Source organism: Ursus maritimus, unplaced genomic scaffold (assembly GCF_017311325.1).
Source record: "Ursus maritimus isolate PB19 unplaced genomic scaffold, ASM1731132v1 scaffold_24, whole genome shotgun sequence".
Classification (NCBI taxonomy): Eukaryota; Metazoa; Chordata; class Mammalia; order Carnivora; family Ursidae; genus Ursus; species Ursus maritimus.
This window is the reverse complement of record NW_024424897.1, coordinates 5,361,233-5,380,837: the sequence shown is the minus strand read 5'-3', so window position 1 is coordinate 5,380,837 and position 19,605 is coordinate 5,361,233. Positions and strand designations below refer to the sequence as shown.

Sequence of the window (19,605 nt, the reverse complement as noted above, 5' to 3'; positions counted from 1 at the left end):
AACTACGCTGATCCGTTCCAACTTGGACCAAACCATGTCGATCCATTTCAGGCTGCACCAAAGCATACTGATCCATTTTAAGTTGGGCTGAATCTTGCTGACCCATTCCAGATTGTCCCAAACCAGATGGATATACATTAGGTTGTACCAGACCAAAAGGATATGCGACAGGCTGTCCCCAGCCACTGGGAGATGCATCAGCTTGTACCCAAGCAGGTAGATAAGCACCACTTGGATCTACAACAGGCTGGACCAAACCAGGCCGACCTGCATCAGGCGGACCTGCACCAGGCCGGACCAAATCACGCTGACCTGCACCAGGCTGGACCAAACCAGGCTGGACCAAACCAGGCTGACCTGCACCAGGCTGGACCAAACCAGGCTGACCTGCACCAGGCTGGACCAAACCAGGCTGACCTGCACCAGGCTGGACCAAACCAGGCTGACCTGCACCAGGCTGGACCAAACCAGGCTGACCTGCACCAGGCTGGACCAAACCAGGCTGACCTGGACCAAACCAGGCTGACCTGCACCTGCACCAGGCTGGACCAAACCAGGCTGACCTGCACCAGGCTGGACCAAACCAGGCTGACCTGCACCAGGCTGGACCAAACCAGGCTGACCTGCACCAGGCTGGACCAAACCAGGCTGACCTGCACTAGGCTGGACCAAACCAGGCTGACCTGCATCAGGCTGGACCAAACCAGGCTGACCTGCACCACGTTGACCTGCACCAGACTGGACCAAACCAGGTTGACCTGCACCACGTTGACCTGCACCAGACTGGACCAAACCAGGTTGACCTGCACCAGGCTGACCTGCACTAGGCTGGACCAAACCAGGCTGACCTGCACCAGGCTGACCTGCACTAGGCTGGACCAAACCAGGCTGACCTGCACCAGGCTGGACCAAACCAGGCTGACCTGCACCAGGCTGGACCAAACCAGGCTGACCTGCACCAGGCTGGACCAAACCAGGCTGACCTGCACCAGGCTGGACCAAACCAGGCTGACCTGCACCAGGCTGGACCAAACCAGGCTGACCTGCACCAGGCTGGACCAAACCAGGCTGACCTGCACTAGGCTGGACCAAACCAGGCTGACCTGCACTAGGCTGGACCAAACCAGGCTGACCTGCACTAGGCTGGACCAAACCAGGCTGACCTGCACTAGGCTGGACCAAACCAGGCTGACCTGCACTAGGCTGGACCAAACCAGGCTGACCTGCACTAGGCTGGACCAAACCAGGCTGACCTGCACTAGGCTGGACCAAACCAGGCTGACCTGCACTAGGCTGGACCAAACCAGGCTGACCTGCACTAGGCTGGACCAAACCAGGCTGACCTGCACTAGGCTGGACCAAACCAGGCTGACCTGCACTAGGCTGGACCAAACCAGGCTGACCTGCACTAGGCTGGACCAAACCAGGCTGACCTGCACTAGGCTGGACCAAACCAGGCTGACCTGCACTAGGCTGGACCAAACCAGGCTGACCTGCACTAGGCTGGACCAAACCAGGCTGACCTGCACTAGGCTGGACCAAACCAGGCTGACCTGCACCAGGCTGACCTGCACTAGGCTGGACCAAACCAGGCTGACCTGCACCAGGCTGGACCAAACCAGGCTGACCTGTACTAGGCTGGACCAAACCAGGCTGACCTGCACCACGCTGACCTGCACCAGGCTGGACCAGATCACGCTGACCTGCCCCAGTTTGGGCCAAAGCAGTCTGATCTGTACCAGTTAGTACCAAATCACGATGATCTGCCCCAGGCTGGAGTACATCATGCTGCTCTGTACCAGGTTGAATGAACCCAGATGTTTCCAAGCTGGGCTGCACAAAACCTTGCTGATCTGCAGCAACTTGCATCAAACCAGGCAATACCAAACCATGTTGATCTGTAAGATGTGGAACCAATCCATGCTGATTCATGCCAGGCAGTACCAATCCATGTTGATCCATGCCAGGCAGTACCAATCCTTGTTGATCCATGCCAGATATGAAAAATCCATGCTGGTCTATACCGAAGGGTAGCAATCCATGCTGATCCACACCCGGCTGTTGGTCTATGCCGGGAAGCACTGTGCCATACCGATTTGTGCTAAGTGGAACCATACCAGGCTGAACTGTACTAGGTAGTTGCAGTCCTCGCTGATCTGTGCCAGGTACCAATGGTGGCACCATACCATACTGATCCATGCCAGGTAGCACCAAGCCCTGCACATCCATTCCAGGCGGCATCATAGCAAGCTGACCCGTGCTGAGGGGTACCACACCATGTGGGTAAGTGCTAGGAGGACGCAATGCAAGCGGATCCGTGCCAAGTGGTCCTAATCCATGCTGATCTGGCCTGGGATAGATTTGACCCTGGCTTGCATCCACCCCTCCATGCTGATCTGGGTACACCTGATGATGCTGATCTCTGGCCACAGTGGCTGAGGGTAAGTCCTGTTGACCTGCACCAGGGTGTGCCTCTCGTTCATCTTTTCTTAGATGGGCTAAGCTGTGCGGTGGTAGCTCTCTCGTCCTGCGACGATCTGACTCTACTCTGAATCGGGACATAGACGGGTGATGGGACTTTGCCAGGCCAGCTTCATCACGGGCTCTTGGGTGCTGTTCTCTACCAGGAAAGGCAGTAGCAGAGGCCCCTCTGCTTCGCTCCCTGGTAACCCCTTCAGAGGGGTTTCCTATGCCACTGATTCCTGATAAGGTCTGATCTGAGCCATGACCACCGGGAGAATCCAGAGCCGGGTCAGCACTTGGGCGCCTGATGGGGACTCCGCCTTGAAGCGTATCATCTGATGTAAAGGATGTGCGCCCTTTGCGTTTAGGGAGTCCTGTTGTCGTCTCTGAGCCCTGGTGGAAGCGGGAGAAAGAAGTCAGTAACTACAAGTAGAAAGGACTCTCTCACTATAAGACACGAAGGGAAGAAAATCTGGGACATCTGACTAGGATAACTTAGGGCTTTTGGAGAAAAACACCCTCTGGTCCCCAAAACTAGGCTGGACACAAAGACTCTGACATTCTTGAAGGATAGGTCTCCAAGGCTTTGAAAATCTGCACGTTAGCCAATGGCATCGTAATATGTTAATTTCCCTCGTAAAAGACAGCGGGAACACTACACAATACAAGCCATCTACTCCAACTATCGCTGGGCCTACAAATAAAGGACATGAGTAATTTATTAAGTTTAAAATATAAAGTTTGTCCCATCATTGGCCTATTGGCAATGGTGAAAGTATCACCGCAGGGCAAGTAAGCCATATATCCAAAATGTAAATGCACAAACTCCTGGGCCCAGAAATTCCACAGATAAGATTTTTCTCTACGGACTCTTACGAAGGGCTTCTAGGACATACGTAGAGTCTGCAGCACTGCTCATGAAAACAGGTTATCACTAGGGGGCTGATATATGTAGGGGCACACCCACAAAATAGAACACTAAGAATCCGTTAAAAAATTATGGACTGTTTCCATTTCTAGCCCAAGCAGAATAACAGGAATTGGATTCACCTTCCCGTTTGTAACAACCAGACTCAAAAATGAAAACAAAACAAAAGCCCCAAAACTATGAAATAGTGGTTTTCTAGACGCTGGGTATCAGTTAGTGAAGGCTAGCCATCCCTGCAAGATGGGGAGACAAACTATGGGCGCCCTACTGTTGCCTCAGCTTACTGCCATTTCAACAGAGTTTCTAGGCTACAGTTCCAGGAGAGGGACTCCCTGAGTTGAGGGGACAGACCTGAACACTCAGGGAGACTGAGGCAGCAAGAGCTCATGGGACAGAGTATCAGAAAGAAAGGAGATGCACAGGGACGCCTGGGTGGCTCAGTCGGTTGAGCGTCTGACTCTCGATTTTGGCTCAGGTCATGATTTCAGGGTCCTGGCATCGAGTTCCGTGTCAGGCTCCATGCTCAGCAGGGACGGGGAGTCTGCTTGAGAAGTCTCTCTCCCTCTCCCTCTGCTCCTTCCCTGGCTCATGTTCTCTCTCTCAAATAAATAAATAAATAAATCTTAAAAAAAAAAAAAAAAAAAGGAGCTACACATAGAGAGGCTTCAGGAGACCCGTAGAGGGTCCTCCTTGGGTGTTCAGCACAGAAATGATCAGCGTGTATATGTGAGGAAACTACCCAAGGTTGGGAAAAGAGCCATCTGCAAGGCTGGAGGGAACAGTGCCCAGACTCTCACAGGGTTGGGAACAGTGCCTGTTTCTATCAGCCAGTCTGGAAAAAACTCAATTCAGGGGAGAGTACTCAGAAAGGTGTTGCCTCAGAGGGGGAGAATAGTCGGCTCTACACTGAACACTGCTATGGACCCACTAAAAAAATCAACCACGGGCGCCTGGGTGGCCCAGTCAGTGCAGCATCTGCCTTTGGCTCAGGTCATGATCCTGGGATCATGGGACAGACCCCCGCATCAGGCTCCCTGCTCAGTGGAGAGTCTGTTTCTCCCTCCCCTTCCCCTGTTTGTGCCTCTCCCCCCCCCTCCACCTCTCTCTCTCAAATAAAAATCTCTTTTTAAAAAATCAACCAAACAAAATATACAGTAAAAGAAACAAGGGAATTAAAATGGTACACTAGAATACACTTATTTCACGCAAAAGAGACAGAATTGAGCAAGGGAGGTACAGAAAAGACCTAAGACATAACAGAAAGCTAAGAGCAAATGGAAGATGTGAACCTACTTTATCAGTAATTAAATACTCCAATCAGAAGACGGAGACTGAAAGACTGGATTTAAAAAACATGATCCGGGGGCCCCACGCTCACTGTGTGCAGCCTTTTCTTTTCGAGCCTGGAGGCACATGAGCCCCTCTCCATGGACTAGGCAGCCATGGCCAGGGAGGACACGGTAGCAAGCACCGGGGTGTGTGTCCTGGTGGCAGGAGTGGTGCTGGCCCAGGACATAGTCACCTCGAAGAGACACAGGAGGCAGAAGCCCAAGATGGCGGAGATGCCTGTACCCAAGCCCCGCCTCTCTGGACGGTGCTGACGGTCTCTGCCGCTGTGCTGTTGTTCTAGGACGAGCAAGAACAGAAGAACTGGGAGCGCCTTTAAGGCAACTGAATAACCAATAAGTGACCAAACCAAGAACCTGCCGTATGTTTGCACATGAGGTCAGGAATCCAGAGTTCAGTTCACGTCAAGAACCCGCTAAGAGAGGAAGTTATCTGTGGTCTTATCAAAGAAGGACCTGGCACCCTTCAGATAATAACAGAGTCAACATGACACTAAGTAGATTTTCCCTCAAAGGGGAAGGATACCCAACATGCCATAATACCACTGACAACTATAAGCTGGTTACAAATGGAGGTCAAAAAGCGTTACTGCAGCTAAAGGGAAAAGATTATGCTCCTAAAATTGATCCTGTTCCTAAAACAGAAGAGAAGCAGCCTTTTATGGTTAAACAGTACCCTCAATCACAGGGTTTGCTTGTTGAACAAGCTCTGCCAAAAGCTAAACTGAAAGAAATTGTGGCAGAATCTGATGTATGTTCAAGGAAGGATACGAGAATGTCTGATAAGCTCAACAACGCAGTCTCCCTGTGTTCAAATTTTCAGCTGGTATGGGTCCCTCGGGCTGGCGTTGATGATCCAAACGTCAGAGTTGTGACCAACTTCATGGATTCTGATGAACATGGGGTGTTCGAAGGACTTAAAGGAGAACTATTCCATGAATTTAACAAACCTGGTGGGGCTTTGAGCAACAAAGACCACCTCAATCAACTATAAGACAGTAACAAATTCTGCGGGGAGACTCCCAAGAAGGCTTAAGAATGGCAGACGGACTAGCCAATGTTGAACACATTCTGGAAACTGGATAGCAAAATAATAGAGTAGAGGAGCTTGTAGGAAAGTACATGGGCCCTTAGGATATTGTTTTAGTAAAAGATGAATTATTGGAGGTAGCTAACACTGTCTTACAGAAGACTCTGTAAACAAGCATTCTTTAAGGCCTCTTTCCTGTGGGTACAACTGATGCACGAACTGCCTATCCATTCATCTTGCCCAAAAACTTTTATTTATAATATATTCTTGCCCTTGAAGTTTTCCTTTGCATTACTGAATACCTTCAGGCACAATGAACCCATCAACTGGAAGCTCCTCTTTCTTCACCTCTCTCAATACACTCCTCACCATATTTTTTGACAGATTAAAAAGCCAAAAAACCAAAAAACCTTAAAGCCAAAATGTGAAAAGTGACTCCTCTAACTTTTCCAAAAATGAATTTTGTAGTTTATGTTATCACAAAGTTGTTTTTTTTTTTTTAAGATTTTATTTATTTATTTGAGAGACTGAGTGAGTGAAAGAGAGCACAAGCCGGGGATGGGGGGGAGCAGCAAACGGAGAAGGAGAAACAGGCTCCCTGCTGAGCAAGCAGCCCAGTGTGGGACTCAATCCCAAGACCCTGAGATCATGACCTGAGCCGAAGGCAGATGCTTGACTGACTGAGCCACCCAGGCGCCCCACCACAAAGTTTCTCAGGGCCTTTTTTATACTGGCAAAGTTTGTAGAAGTTAAAAAGAAGTTTTATGAAATGGTGAAATGATATGCGTGATTTCAAGTTTTGCTCTTTTTATAATTTGGGTGGATTATGCTGATGGCATAATCATCTCCTGATATTGTGTTATGTGTGATTATTTTGTTTTTGGAACATTAATATTTACCATAAAATTATGGCACTTGGTGTTTGAAAAAACTCTTGGTATCCACATGTCACTAATCATCACAAAATGTTCTATAGTGAAGCACTGATAATAAACATGAAATGAAAAGCAAAACCAAAAAACAAAACCCACACATGATCCAACTATATGCCATCTACAAGAGACATACGTCAGCGTCAATGAAAGAAACAGGTAGAAAGTGAAAGGATAGAAAAAATAAACTATGCAAATAGTAATTAAAAGAGAGCTGGGGGTGGTGCCTGGCTGGCTCATTTGGTGGAGCGAGTGACTCTTGATCTCAGGGTTTTGTTTTTTTTTTAAGATTTTATTTATTCGACAGAGATAGAGACAGCCAGAGAGAGAGGGAACACAAGCAGGGGGAGTGGGAGAGGAAGAAGCAGGCTCATAGCGGAGGAGCCTGATGTGGGGCTCGATCCCATAACGCCAGGATCACGCCCTGAGCCGAAGGCAGATGCTTAACCGCTGTGCCACCCAGGCGCCCCTGATCTCAGGGTTTTGAGTCTGACCCCCACGTTGAATATAGCGATTACTCAAAAAAAAAAAAAAAAAAAAAAGAACAAGAGAGAAGTGGAGTGGCTGTACTAATATCAGGCAACATTGTTTTTTTGTGTTTTTTTTTTAAAGATTTTATTGATTTATTTGACAGAGAGAGACAGCCAGCGAGAGAGGGAACACAAGCAGGGGGAGTGGAAGAGGAAGAAGCAGGCTCCCAGTGGAGAAGCCCGATGCGGGCCTCCATTCCAGAACGCTGGGATCATGCCCTGAGCCAAAGGCAGACGCTTAACGACTGAGCCACCCAGGCGCCCCAAATATCAGGCAACATTGTTAACAGAGACACAGAAAGACATTTTATACCGACAAAAGAGTCAATTCATTAGGAAGATATAATAGTTTTAAAAACATATATGAACCGAACAACAGTGCCCTAACAAACGTAAAGAAAACCTGACAGAATTAAAGGGAGAAACAGTTCAACAATAATAGTTGCAGACTTTAATACCCCACTTTTGACAGGGATAGAACAAAGAGGCAGAAGATCAACAACAAAATAAAAGACTTGAACCACAGACCAACTAGACCAGCAGACATCTGTAGAACACTCCACCCATCAAGATCTGAATAAACACTCTTGCGTACACACAGAACATTTTCCACAACAGACCATATGTTAGGCCACTAGAAAACAAAATGAAACACAAAAGCACAGGAAAAATAAAGATGTTTTCAAACACATAAATACAAGCCGAAATTCATCAACGGCAAGACTCACACTACAGGTAATGTTAAGTGAAATCCTTCAGGCAGGCAGAAAATGATACCAGATGGAAACCTGGATCTACACAAAGGGGTAACAAGCACTGGAAATGTTTTTCTTGACTCAAATCCCTTTGAAAGATAATTGACTGAACAAAACAAGCACAATGTATTGTAGGGTTTATAACAAACGTAAAAGTAAAATGCATGACAGCAACAGCATAAAGCAGGCATTGGTAAACAACGGCCCATGGGCCAATCCAGCCCATCATCATGTTTTTGTAAATGACATTTTTTTGGGACACAGGCAAGCTCATTCATTTATGTATTGTTCATGGTTGCTTTCACACAATAACAACGGTGTTGAGCAATTGTGACAAAGACTGTATGACCCTCAAAACCTAAAATATTTACTTGATTCCATCACAAAAACTTTGCTGATTCCAGAAATAAAAGCCCCTGCAAATATTTTAAAGTCCTTATACTATTTGCGAAGTGGTATAATATCACTTGAAGATGGATTGTGGTTAAGTTAAAGAAGTATAAATCTATAAACCCTAAAGCAACCACTCAAATAACAAAGATGTACAGCTAATAAGCCAACAAAGGAGATTAAAAAACAAAAACACTCAAATAATACAAAAGAAGTAGAAAAAGAAGGAAAAAGGAACAAAAAGCAGATGGAACAAACAGAAAACTAATAGCAGGATGACAAACTCAACCCTAATTATATCAATAATCACATTAAACGTAAATGATCAAAACAGCCTGATTAAAAAGCAGAGATTGTCACGGGCGCCTGGGTGGCTCAGCTGGTTTAGCATCTGACTTTAGCTCAGGTCATGATCTCAGGGTCCTGGGATTGAGCCCCATGTTGGGCTCCCTGCTCAGTGGGGAGTCTGCTTCTCCCTCTCCCTCTTCCTCTGCACAACCCCCACCCCCCACTTGTGCTCACACTCTCTCAAATAAATTAAAAAAATCTTTTTTTAAAACATCAGAAATTGTCAGATGGGGTAAAAAAGCAAGACCAACTACATGCCACTTACAAGAAAAAAAATTTACATAGCGAGACACAAATAGGTAAAAGAAAAAAGAATGGGACAAGGTACACCATGCTCACACTTGCAAAAGAAAAAAAAGCTGGAATCACTATATTAATATTAGACAACGTAGATTTCAGAGCTAAGAATATTACTAGGGATAAAAAGTTCATTTCTTGGGACACCTGGGTGACTCAGTCAGTTAAGCATCAGGTCATGATCCCAGGGTCCTGGGATTGACCCCACATCAGGCTCCTTGCTCAGCAGGGAGTCTGCTTCTCCCTCTGCCTACAGCTTCCCCTGCTTGTGCTCTCTCTCTCTCCCCCTCTCACAGATAAATAAAATCTTAAAAAAAAAAAAAAGTCATTTCTTAACATAAGGAGATCAATTCATCAAGAGGTCATAACAATCCTAAATGTCTCTGCACCTAGTAACAGAGCTTCAAAATATGTGAAGCAAAGCCTGACAGACCTACAAGGAATTATGAACAAATCCTCAGTTACAGTCGGAGATTTCAATACCTTTCTCTTGCTAATTGACAAGTAGGCAGAAAATCGGCAAGGACACTGTATTCATTTTCTGGCGCTGCTATAACAAACAGAACGGGTGACTTAAAGCAACAGAAATGTATTGTCTCCCTGCTCTCGAGGCCAGAAGTTTGGGATCCAGGTGTTGGCAGGGTTGGTTCCCTCTAAAGCTGTGAGGGAGAATCTACTCCATGCTCTCTCTGGCCTCTGGTGGCCTCAGGCATTTCCTGATGGCTGTCTTCTCCCAACCATCTACCGACAATCGTCTTCTCTCTGTACGTGTCCGTCTTTCTGTCCAAATATCCCCTTTTTATAAAGACTCACTTATATTGGATTAGGGCCCACTCTAATGACCTCATCTTAACTTGATCATCTGCAAAGACCCATTTCCAAATAAGGTTGCATTTACAGGTACTGGGATTTAGGACTTCAACACCTTTTGGGAGGGGCGGGGAAATTAAAACAGTTAACAGTTAAAACAGTTTCACCCTAACGATGCAGTAAACTTGAACAACACTCTAACCTACTTGACCCGAATGATAGGATACTTTCCCCAAGAGCAGAAGACACACTGTTCTCAAGGGCACACAAAACACTTACCAAGATAGACCATATTCTGGGCCATAAAATATACATCCATCAATTTTAAAGGACTCCAGTTGTACAAATTATATTCTTTGATCACAGTGGAATTAAATTAGAAATTAGTGACAGAAAGATCCCTGGAAAATCCCCAAATATTTAGAAACAAAATAACAGCCTGCTAAATAGATCATGGATGAAAGAAGAAATCAATGGGATATAGAAAGTATTTTGAACTATATACCAGAACTTGAGGGTTGCTGCTAGAGCAATACTTAGGGACATATTTATAGCACTAAGTGCCAATACTGAAATAGAAAAGAGTCTCAGCTTGCACTTCAAGAAACTAGCAAAAGAAGAGCAAATTAAACCCAAAGCAAGCAGAAGAAAGGAAATGATGAAGAGCAGAGCAGACAGCAATGGACAGAAAACAACAAAGAAATTCAATGAAATGAAAAACAAGTTATTTGAGCAAATCAATATAATTGATAAACCTCTAGACAGGCTGATGAGGAGTAAGAGAGAAGAGACACAAATTACCAACATCAGGAATGTCATCAAGGAAATGCTAATTAAAACATGATACCACGCCACACCTATTAGTATGGTCAAAATCTGGAACACTGACAACAGCAAATGGTAACAGGGATCTGAAGCAACAGGAACTCTCATTCATCGTTGGTGGGAATGCAAAATGGTACAGCCACTGTGGAAGACAGTTGGCAGTTTCTTACAAAACTAGACACACCCCATACACCAGCAATCCCAGTCCTTGGTATTTAGCCAAAGGAGGTGGAAACCTATGTCCATACAAAAACCTGCACACAGATGCCGACAGCAACCTTATTCATAACTGCCAAAACTTAGAGGCAACCAAGAAGCCCCGCAAGTAGGTGAATGGATGAACAAATTGTGGTCCATCCCAAACCATGGAATCTTATACAGCGCTAAAAAGAAATGAGCTATATCGAAGCATGAAAGAACGTCGAGGAAACTTAAATACACGGTGCTAAGTGAAAAAAGCCATCATACCGTAGGATTCCAAGTATAGGACATTCTGGAAAAGGCAAAACAATGGAGACAGGGAAGGGATCGGTGGCTGCCGGCGGGGAGGGAGAATGAAGAGGCTGAGCACAGAGGATTTTAGGGCCGCAAAACTACCGCGTATGGTAGGATGGTGGTGCATCCGTGCCGTTACCCATCTGTCCAAACCCATAAATTGTACAACACCAAGAGTGCACTTGGTTAAAACTCTGGACTTGGAGTGACATTACGTGTCCATGTAGGTTCACCAGCTGTAACAAAGGTACTGCTCTCGGTGGGGGATGTTGTTAGTGGCGAAGGTTACACATGTGCATATGGGAAGAAGGTATGTGGGAAACCTCTATACCTGCTACTCAACTTCTTTAAATTTCTTTATTTTTTTTAAAAGATTTTCTTATTTGAGAGAGAGAGAATGAAAGAGAGCACAAGCAGGGGGAGGGGCAGAGGGAGAAGCAGACTCCCCACTGAGCAGGGAGCTCCAATGTGGGGCTGGATCACAGGACCCTCACATCCTGACTTGAGCTGAAGGCAGATGCTTAACCCACTAAGGCACCCAGGCGCCCCTTTAAATTTATTTATTTATTTATTTATTTATTTTTAAAGATTTTATTTATTTATACGACAGAGATAGAGACAGCCAGCGAGGAGGGAACACAAGCAGGGGGAGTGAGAGAGGAAGAAGCAGGCTCATAGCAGAGGAGCCCGATGTGGGGCTCGATCCCATAACGCCGGGATCACGCCCTGAGCCGAAGGCAGACGCTTAACCGCTGTGCCACCCAGGCGCCCCTAAATTTATTTTTTATTTATTTAAGCAAGCTCCATGCCCAATGTGGGGCTTGAAGTCACGTCGCGGTGATCAATAGTCACTGCTCCACCCACTGAACCAGAGAGGCACTCCTATACCTTCTACTCAGTTTTGCTGTGAACCTAAAACTCTAAAAACGAAGTATCTTTTTTTAAAGTCAATTTTTCAATGTGGGGGGAGAATGTCTCTCCATGAGCCACAGCTGGCAGTTTCCCCACTGCCCCCTTTCCGGCATATCTAATTCTGCTGTGTTGTGACCCCCATCACAATCATTTTTTAGTCCGGATCCAGGTTCCAATGATTATAATCTTTTTTTTCTCCTTGATTTTTTTTTTTTTTAAGTAATCTCTACCGTCAACATGGGACTCCCAACTCACAACCCCAAGGTCTAAGAGCTGTATGCTCTACTGACTGAGCCAGCCAGGTGCCCCCAGTGCTGCTAATCTGAAATGTCATCGGCAACTTGCTCTACACCTGTTGACCAGCCTCTGTAAAGATGCAAACACACAGCTGTTGGTAGGGCATGCTGGCCAGGGTGAGGCTGGCAGCGCCCCCAGGGTAAGCACGTACTCCCTGGACACCGGAAGACCTCGAAATGTCAGCAAAGCAATTTCCTACTACTCACAAAGAACTTACAAGATCCCAGGAAGCAGGAAAGATGTGCAACCTCTTCGGACCTCACCCAGTCAGAGTCTTCCCGGGTGGGGGGCACAGCACTTCCCTCTGAGGTGCGGAGCTGCCCCAAACCACCGAACAAACACGCTAGTGCAGTGTCCTACATTCATTTTCTGCTGCTGCAGAACAAGTTAGCACAAATGTAGACATCGAAACAGCACGAGTTTATCATCTCAGTTTCCGTGGGTCCGAGTCTGGTCATGGTTTATCTGGGTTCACTGTCGGGGCCTCAGCCTGTAGTCCAGGCCAAGCTGTGGCCTTATCTGAGGCTCAGGGCTGTTGCCAGAACTCAGCTCCTCAAGGCTGGAGCTCTTAGCTCCTAGAGACCACTCGCAATCCCCGCCATACGGCCCCCTCCATAGGGGCCGTCCTCTGGTTTCACTTCCTCCAGGAGGGCTCACCTGATTAGGTCGGGACCACCCGATCCCTCCTTTGATGAGCTCAAAGTCAATCTATTAGCAACCTAATTATGGGAGAGATGCCCCACCCCGTCTGCGGGTTCCGCCCACAGCCGAGGGGATCCTACGTGAGCACGGCAGAGGTGGGAATCTTGGCAACCATGTTAGGGTTCTGACTATCACGCGGAAAGGCCTACCGGACTGGAAAATCAACCACTGCAAACCCCCACCACCAAAAAAAGGAAGGAAGGAAACGGACACCGTGCAGGATGCCGAAGGCAGGTCTGAAAAGGCACCCCAGAAGCGACTGCTGTGGACTTGCTGTCCAGGTTACTGCCCAACGCTCAGAACCAAGAGTAACAGGAAATGGCAGGAGAGTGGGGCTAAACCTGGCAGACCAGCCCATCACTCACGAGGTGCTCCAAGAGGAGGAAGGGGACTGTATGACTATGTTCCCAATGGCTATGTACCCACAGCTTAGTGGCTTCCAACACGAATTTGCCATTGTAACAGCTCAGAGGGTCAGAATTCCAGAGCTAGTTGCACTGGGCCGAAGTCAAGGTCACGGGCGGGGCTGGCGAAGGCACAGGCTCTGGGCACACCAGCTCCCGCGTTTCCTCTGGCTTCTTAGGGAGGCCGGTGTTCCTTGGCTTGTGCCTGCGTCGCTCCAGTCTCTGCTTCTGTGGCCGCATCGCCTTCCCCTCTTCTGCGGTGGCATCTTCTTCCTCCCTCTTACGGGTACCTTTGTGATCACACCACCGGGCCCACCCAGATGATCCAGAACCAGCCCCCATCTCACGATCCTTACTATTTCATCTCCGCGAGTCCCCTTCTCTGTGTAAACCGACATAGTTCAGCTTACCGCGGTGACTAAAAGCAAAGTCATGGTTTTACAGAACACACGTTTGCAATCCTAGGAACACGGACATAACGGCTACAGGGGTGGGGGAGGGGCACAATGGGGTTTTAGAAAAGTTGGCTGTTTCCGTTACTGGTGTTAGAGGAGACCCACGTCGTTTCTGAGGATCATGGGAACCGAAGTCATGAGCGCCCGAGCTGACCTCCTAACAGGAACGGTGCTTCGGACGCAGCTGGATTTCTAAACAACAAACGCTAACTGCACAGCCCGCTTCCAGCTGGGAAAACCCAGAACACAGCCCTCTGCTGCTCTGTCCTCACACCCTGCACCAACAAGCCAGGGACCTGGGGGGCAGCGATGCCAGGTGCTCGCTCCATGTTAAGACGACTTGTCAACTCTCGCACCTTCAAGATGGTCAACCTCGTAGGACTTTCCCCCCGAAGAGTGCCTCGTGCCAGCTCTCCTTCTTTCAGCAAGCCTAAGGTGGTGTCATTTAAAATGCGCCATCAATTTCTGAACCCGCAAGACAAGGAATATGCTGCAATTAATTACAAAACACTGTCCACTCAAAGACACAACCTGATTTCACACTAAAACGTGAGGGAAAACAACTTTTAAAAACAATAAAATGTGAGGGGAAATATGCATCTTTGAACCAACGGGTTTGAGTCAAAATACATTTAAGTCCCTCCTTTCCTGCAAACCTGGGAGGCTGTGCGACGAGCCACTTGGTGGCGCCAAAAGGTCCACTCTTCCCACTGTTGCTGTGGGTACTGGGGGGTGAAACTTTTGGAGTAACCCGGAGGCACAAAGCCAGAAGGTGATTATCCAGACCAAAAGGGCAGCTGATCCTCGTCCCTGACGGCCATTTGATAATACCCATTTTATTCAGATGGAGAAAGGGTGGGGATCTAAAAACGATTTGGAGGGCACCTGCGTGGCTTCGTTGGTGAAGCGTCTGCCTTTGGTTCAGGTCACGATCCTGGGGTCCTGGGATTGAGCCCTGCATCAAGCTCCTTGCTTAGCGGGGAGTCTGCTTCTCCCTGCCCCCTCCCCTGCTCATGCTCGTACTCTCTCTCTCCCCCTCCCTCTCACTCTCAAATACATAAATAAAATCTTAAAAAGTAATAAATAAAAATGATTTAGTTATCCTGTGCAGGGCCCCCTTAAGACATTTTATTTTTTTTTTAAAGATATTATTTATTTATTTTGACAGACAGAGACAGAGAGGGAACACCAGCAGGGGGAGTGGGAGAGGAAGAAGCAAGCTCCTAGCGGAGGAGCCTGATGTGGGGCTGGATCCCAGAACACAGGGATCACGCCCTGAGCCGAAGGCAGATGCTTAATGACTGCGCCACCCAGGTGCCCCAAGACATTTTATTTCTAAGGTTGGTCATCTTTGTCCACTAAGCATAAAGGGACTCAGGCATTTCAGACCAGACTGTAAAGGAGCTTTGAAAAGCTACAAAAGCTCATCAAAACTACACTCAGTTGGGGCGCCTGGGTGGCACAGCGGTTAAGCGTCTGCCTTCGGCTCAGGGCGCGATCCCGGTGTTATGGGATCGAGCCCCACATCAGGCTCTTCCGCTATGAGCCTGCTTCTTTCTCTCCCACTCCCCCTGCTTGTGTTCCCTCTCTCGCTGGCTGTCTCTATCTCTGTCGAATAAATAAATAAAATCTTAAAAAAAAAAAAAAAAACTAAAAAAAAAAAAAAAAAAACTACACTCAGGTACCATTTTCCTTCCAACTGGAAAAAACTGGGTTCAGACAGACAGTGCTGGTGGGGACTCGAGAAACAAGTTCTCTCCCACGTTGTTGGGGAGGGTCTAAATTGGAACCGTATCTGTGGAAGACAGTTTGGCAAAAGGGAGCCAAATCACAAACCCGCATTCCCTTTCCAGGAATGCACCCTACGGATACGTTTGCAAATGTGAATGTCACATTGGAGCGTGGTTTGTTGTAAGACTGGAAAAAACACTCAGAACACCCATAATAGGAAACCTGGAATTACGAACATCCACGTAATGGACTACTGTGCAGTAGCAAGGAGGGAGAGGTCCGGGGAGCCCCACCCGAAACCAGTGCCCAGGTCCCCAGTTTGTTCACCCCTTGTGAGGCCCTCCAGCCATCAGTAATCGCTTGCTCCAGCTCCTCCCAGGTGACCATGGTGACTTCTTCTCCAAGAGGCATCAAACTCATCTTCCGGCTCACTAGATTCTGATGGTAATAGACAACATGGAGGCAGACAGACAAACAGACACACACACACACACCCCATTTAATCCCAGAAAGCTTTAGGAACAGAACTGCACTAACAGAATCCATTGCCCTAGTCCCGAGGAGAAGTCACCGTCCTTCAAATGACCTGTGAGTCTTGGGCAGCCACTTTCCTGTCCCATGTGGGCCCCTGGTGGGACACCGGGCAGGGATGGGAAGGATTTCCCCTCAATCCAGGGGCAGTGCCCAGAGGGGCAGAGGGTATCACCCTACCTCGGAGGGACAAAGACATCTGGGCCGGGAGTCTGGACATCCGCCCCTACTGCCCCCTTGAGGGCCCTTCGTCACAGAACTTGCCCACATTACCAGGAATTCATCCCGATCTCTGACTATCTTCTCTAGTACATCAATCCGTTGGAGGGCTTTCTGGAAGAAGAGTTCAGAGATGGAGGATCAAAACAGACTCTCCTATGGCCCCTACACACACACACACACACGCACTCACAGGGGAGAAGAAGAAAGGTGTGTGGATCTTACAGGAGCAGGGAGTAGAGGGGGGCTGCTAAATCAGCTAAATCGTTTTCTTTCCAGCCAACAAGAGGCAGGAAAGTGAGGTGTGGGGTGGTATTGGGGGACAATGTGCCAAGAGCAAATGCTAACACAGGGGTGGGAACCTTTGGTCTTGGGATTCAATTCATCCTACCCACGAACGAAACATTCCAGCGCTGCAGAATGAGGCTGGCTTCGCCTCTCAAGGACAAAAATGATCAGGTCCTTCAAGGGTCTGAATGGGTGTGTGGTTTAAAGAGAAAAGCATCCCAAAAGAACCCAAACAAGGGGCGCCTGGGTGGCTTACCCGGCCTTCCGCTCAGGTCATGATCCCAGAGTCCTGGGATCGAGTCCCACATCCGGCTCCTCGCTCTGAGGGGAGCCTGCTTCTCCCTCTTCCTGCCATTTTCCCTGCGTGAGCGGGGCCCTTGTTCACACGCACTCTCTCTCTCCCAACTAACTATCATCTTAAAACAAAACAAAACAAATTGCTACAACTTAAGTTGTTCCATATGACTTCTGCAAACCTCCGAAAAGTAGGAATCTAAAGGTAAAACAAGCCTTTAGTCCAAAAAAAAAATCTAAAACCCCAAAACACACTTAGAAAAGAAAAGCTTCCCGGGCAAAAGTGAGTCCCGCTTGGGGCCCAAGGCCTGGGATGAGGGGCAGAATGGGGTCAGAAGCCCCCCGCGGCCTCCCTCAGCCTCTCCCTGGGCTTTTCTTCCTGACTGCCCCTCGTCCTCCTTCCAGAGCTGAGCCCCTGGGTGGCTCCCGGAGGGCCTGAGATAGGACCACTGTCTAGTGTTTTGGGGCCCTACTGTTCATCTGAGGGGGTTCTACACCTTTCTCCAAGAAAACGAAGATTCAAATGGCTGCCTGCGCACCTGCTGGGGTGACCACAGAGCTCTCTCCATCCCAGCCCCTCCTCCCGGGCTCCACTTTGTCTTTCAAGACCCACCACCTCCCTTCTTTATTCTTGTTTAAAGGAAATTCGCTCAAAGAATATTCTGAGAAGTCGTCAGCTCCCCCCTGGGCCGGTTCAGGATCCCTGGGGCGGGGAGAGAAGGGGCAGTGGAGTCGCGAGGACAGGCACTTCATGAGAAGGGGCGACTCCGCGTTCCGCGAGGTGGGGTCCCCGCCGTCCTCACCGCAAGGCTCGACTCGGGGAGCTCCTGCGCCTTTTCCTGGGCTTCTTTGAGGGTTTTCACGTCCTCCACTACCTCGCGCAGCAGCTCCATGGCCTGCAAGATGGAGACGGGGCCGTTAGCAGTCCCGGCGCGCCCACTACGCCGGCGCCTCCCCGCTCCCACCGCCTCCCTTCCGGCCGCAGGAGCGGCCTGTGGGCTCCGCCCCCTCCCGCCCCCCGCCCCGCGCTCACCTGGGAGACCTGGGAGACGGTGGCCCGCTCGCCCTTCGCGATTTTCAACGAGCTTGCTCGTGCCCGGGCCGGCGTCAGCGTGGCCGGCTCCTCCTCCAGCCAGTGCCGGGCGTCCAGCTCGCTGATGGGAGCCGTAAGGTGCTGCACGTGGCTCACGATGCCCTGCACCTGGCTCGTGACGGTCTTGAGCTGCCGGCTGAGGTCCTGGACCTGGCCGCCCAGGCCCTTCACCTGGCTCTCCAGCGCCACTGCGGCCGTCGGCGGCTTGGTCAAGCTGGCGCGCGGCTTCTCTTTGGACACGGCCAGCTGCGGGGCGCTGAGCACGGCTTGCGGGGGCTCCAGGGTGAGGCTGGGCTCCGGCGACGGCGACTGGAAGTTGATGCGCACCTCCTGCAGGTTGAGGCTCCGGAGCATGGCCACGACGAGCGTGTGCAGAGCCGTGAAGTTGACGGCGCCCACCTCCGGGGTGCCGATGGCCAGGTCGGCCAGCTCCCGGAGGGAGACCGTGGTGGTGGCCGCCGTCGCGGGCGGCATCGTGCGCCCTCTCAGCGGCGGTCCGCGCCCTCGGCCGGCCGGGCGCCCATGTCCCTCTCACTGCCCGCCGCGCCTCTGGGCGCTCTCCGGGGCACCAGTCACTGTCTGCAGCCCGCCTGGAGGACGGAGTGGAGGCGCCTGGCCGCCGGGCTTCCCACTCTCTGCCTCTGGGGACCCGCGCCCGCTTCCCCAGCGGGGTCCGGACACCTGCCTACCCTCCGCTGTCCAGTCGTCCGGTCTCCGAGCTACAGCCCTGGGCCGCCCTCCCCTCGCGCCGGGTGGAGGCCAGTGGACGTTTGGAACGGGAGGGACGGCCCCGTTCGCTGCCCGGTTGTGCGAGCCCCCGCGCGCCCCGAGGGTTCTGCGAAAGAACTGGCGCGGTCCAGAGGGGCACGGCGCTTTGCGGGACCGCCCACACGCGAAGCTACCCCTCCAACTCGCAAGGGGAGCCCATCCTGGCGGGGTCTTGGGAAACCTGGCCATACCCCAAGGCACCACAAATTGTTACCATCAGTAAACGCTCCTAAAGGGGCTATGGGGCTGTGTCAAGGCACTGCTATGGGAGCACAGCAGTTTGGGGAGGGGAGGCCTCCTATGGCTCACCTAGATTCCAGACGCCCCTTAACCTAGGAAGGCCTCTCATTCACTCAGCCACTAAGGACGGACAGATTTGAGACACCATGTGTGTCCTGAGCTCAGTTCCATTATTTAGGGATGCAGTCCTGAGACCTTGGCCTTTTGGGGTCCGTTCCGATCTCATTTTGCTTCATCAGGAAGGAGGGTAACTTGGAAAACACCCCTCACCACCCAGGCAGCTCCAATCAGCCACCAGATGAAAGACCTTCACAGGGCCACCCTGGCCTAGTCTATCTCAAAACAGACTCATCTGGTCAAGTGCCAGCATTTCAGCTCATCACAAGGCAGGATTAGACAGGGCTAGAGGAATTTGGTGCTCTCAGCAATTGGGGCTTGACTTCCCTACATGAGATTCTTCCAGAAAATGTAAAATGTGTTTATAGTCAGGAAAGCTAAGGAAAACCTATGCAAAACTCTGTA

General features: G+C 49.7%; 1 protein-coding gene and 1 pseudogene across 1 annotated transcript in view; one reads left to right on the top strand and one right to left on the bottom strand.

Annotated features, from left to right (window-relative positions):
• QRICH2 (glutamine rich 2) overlaps positions 1–18,549 on the bottom strand; it is a 35,353-nt gene extending 16,804 nt beyond the window's left edge. The window contains 4 exon segments of the mRNA XM_040640185.1: positions 1,758–2,856; positions 15,978–16,088; positions 16,455–16,551; positions 18,065–18,549. Of these exon segments, the coding sequence (XP_040496119.1) occupies positions 1,758–2,856; positions 15,978–16,088; positions 16,455–16,551; positions 18,065–18,549 (1,792 nt within the window).
• LOC103665854 lies at positions 4,819–6,037 on the top strand (annotated as a pseudogene).
• Positions 18,550–19,605: the final 1,056 nt, after the last annotated feature.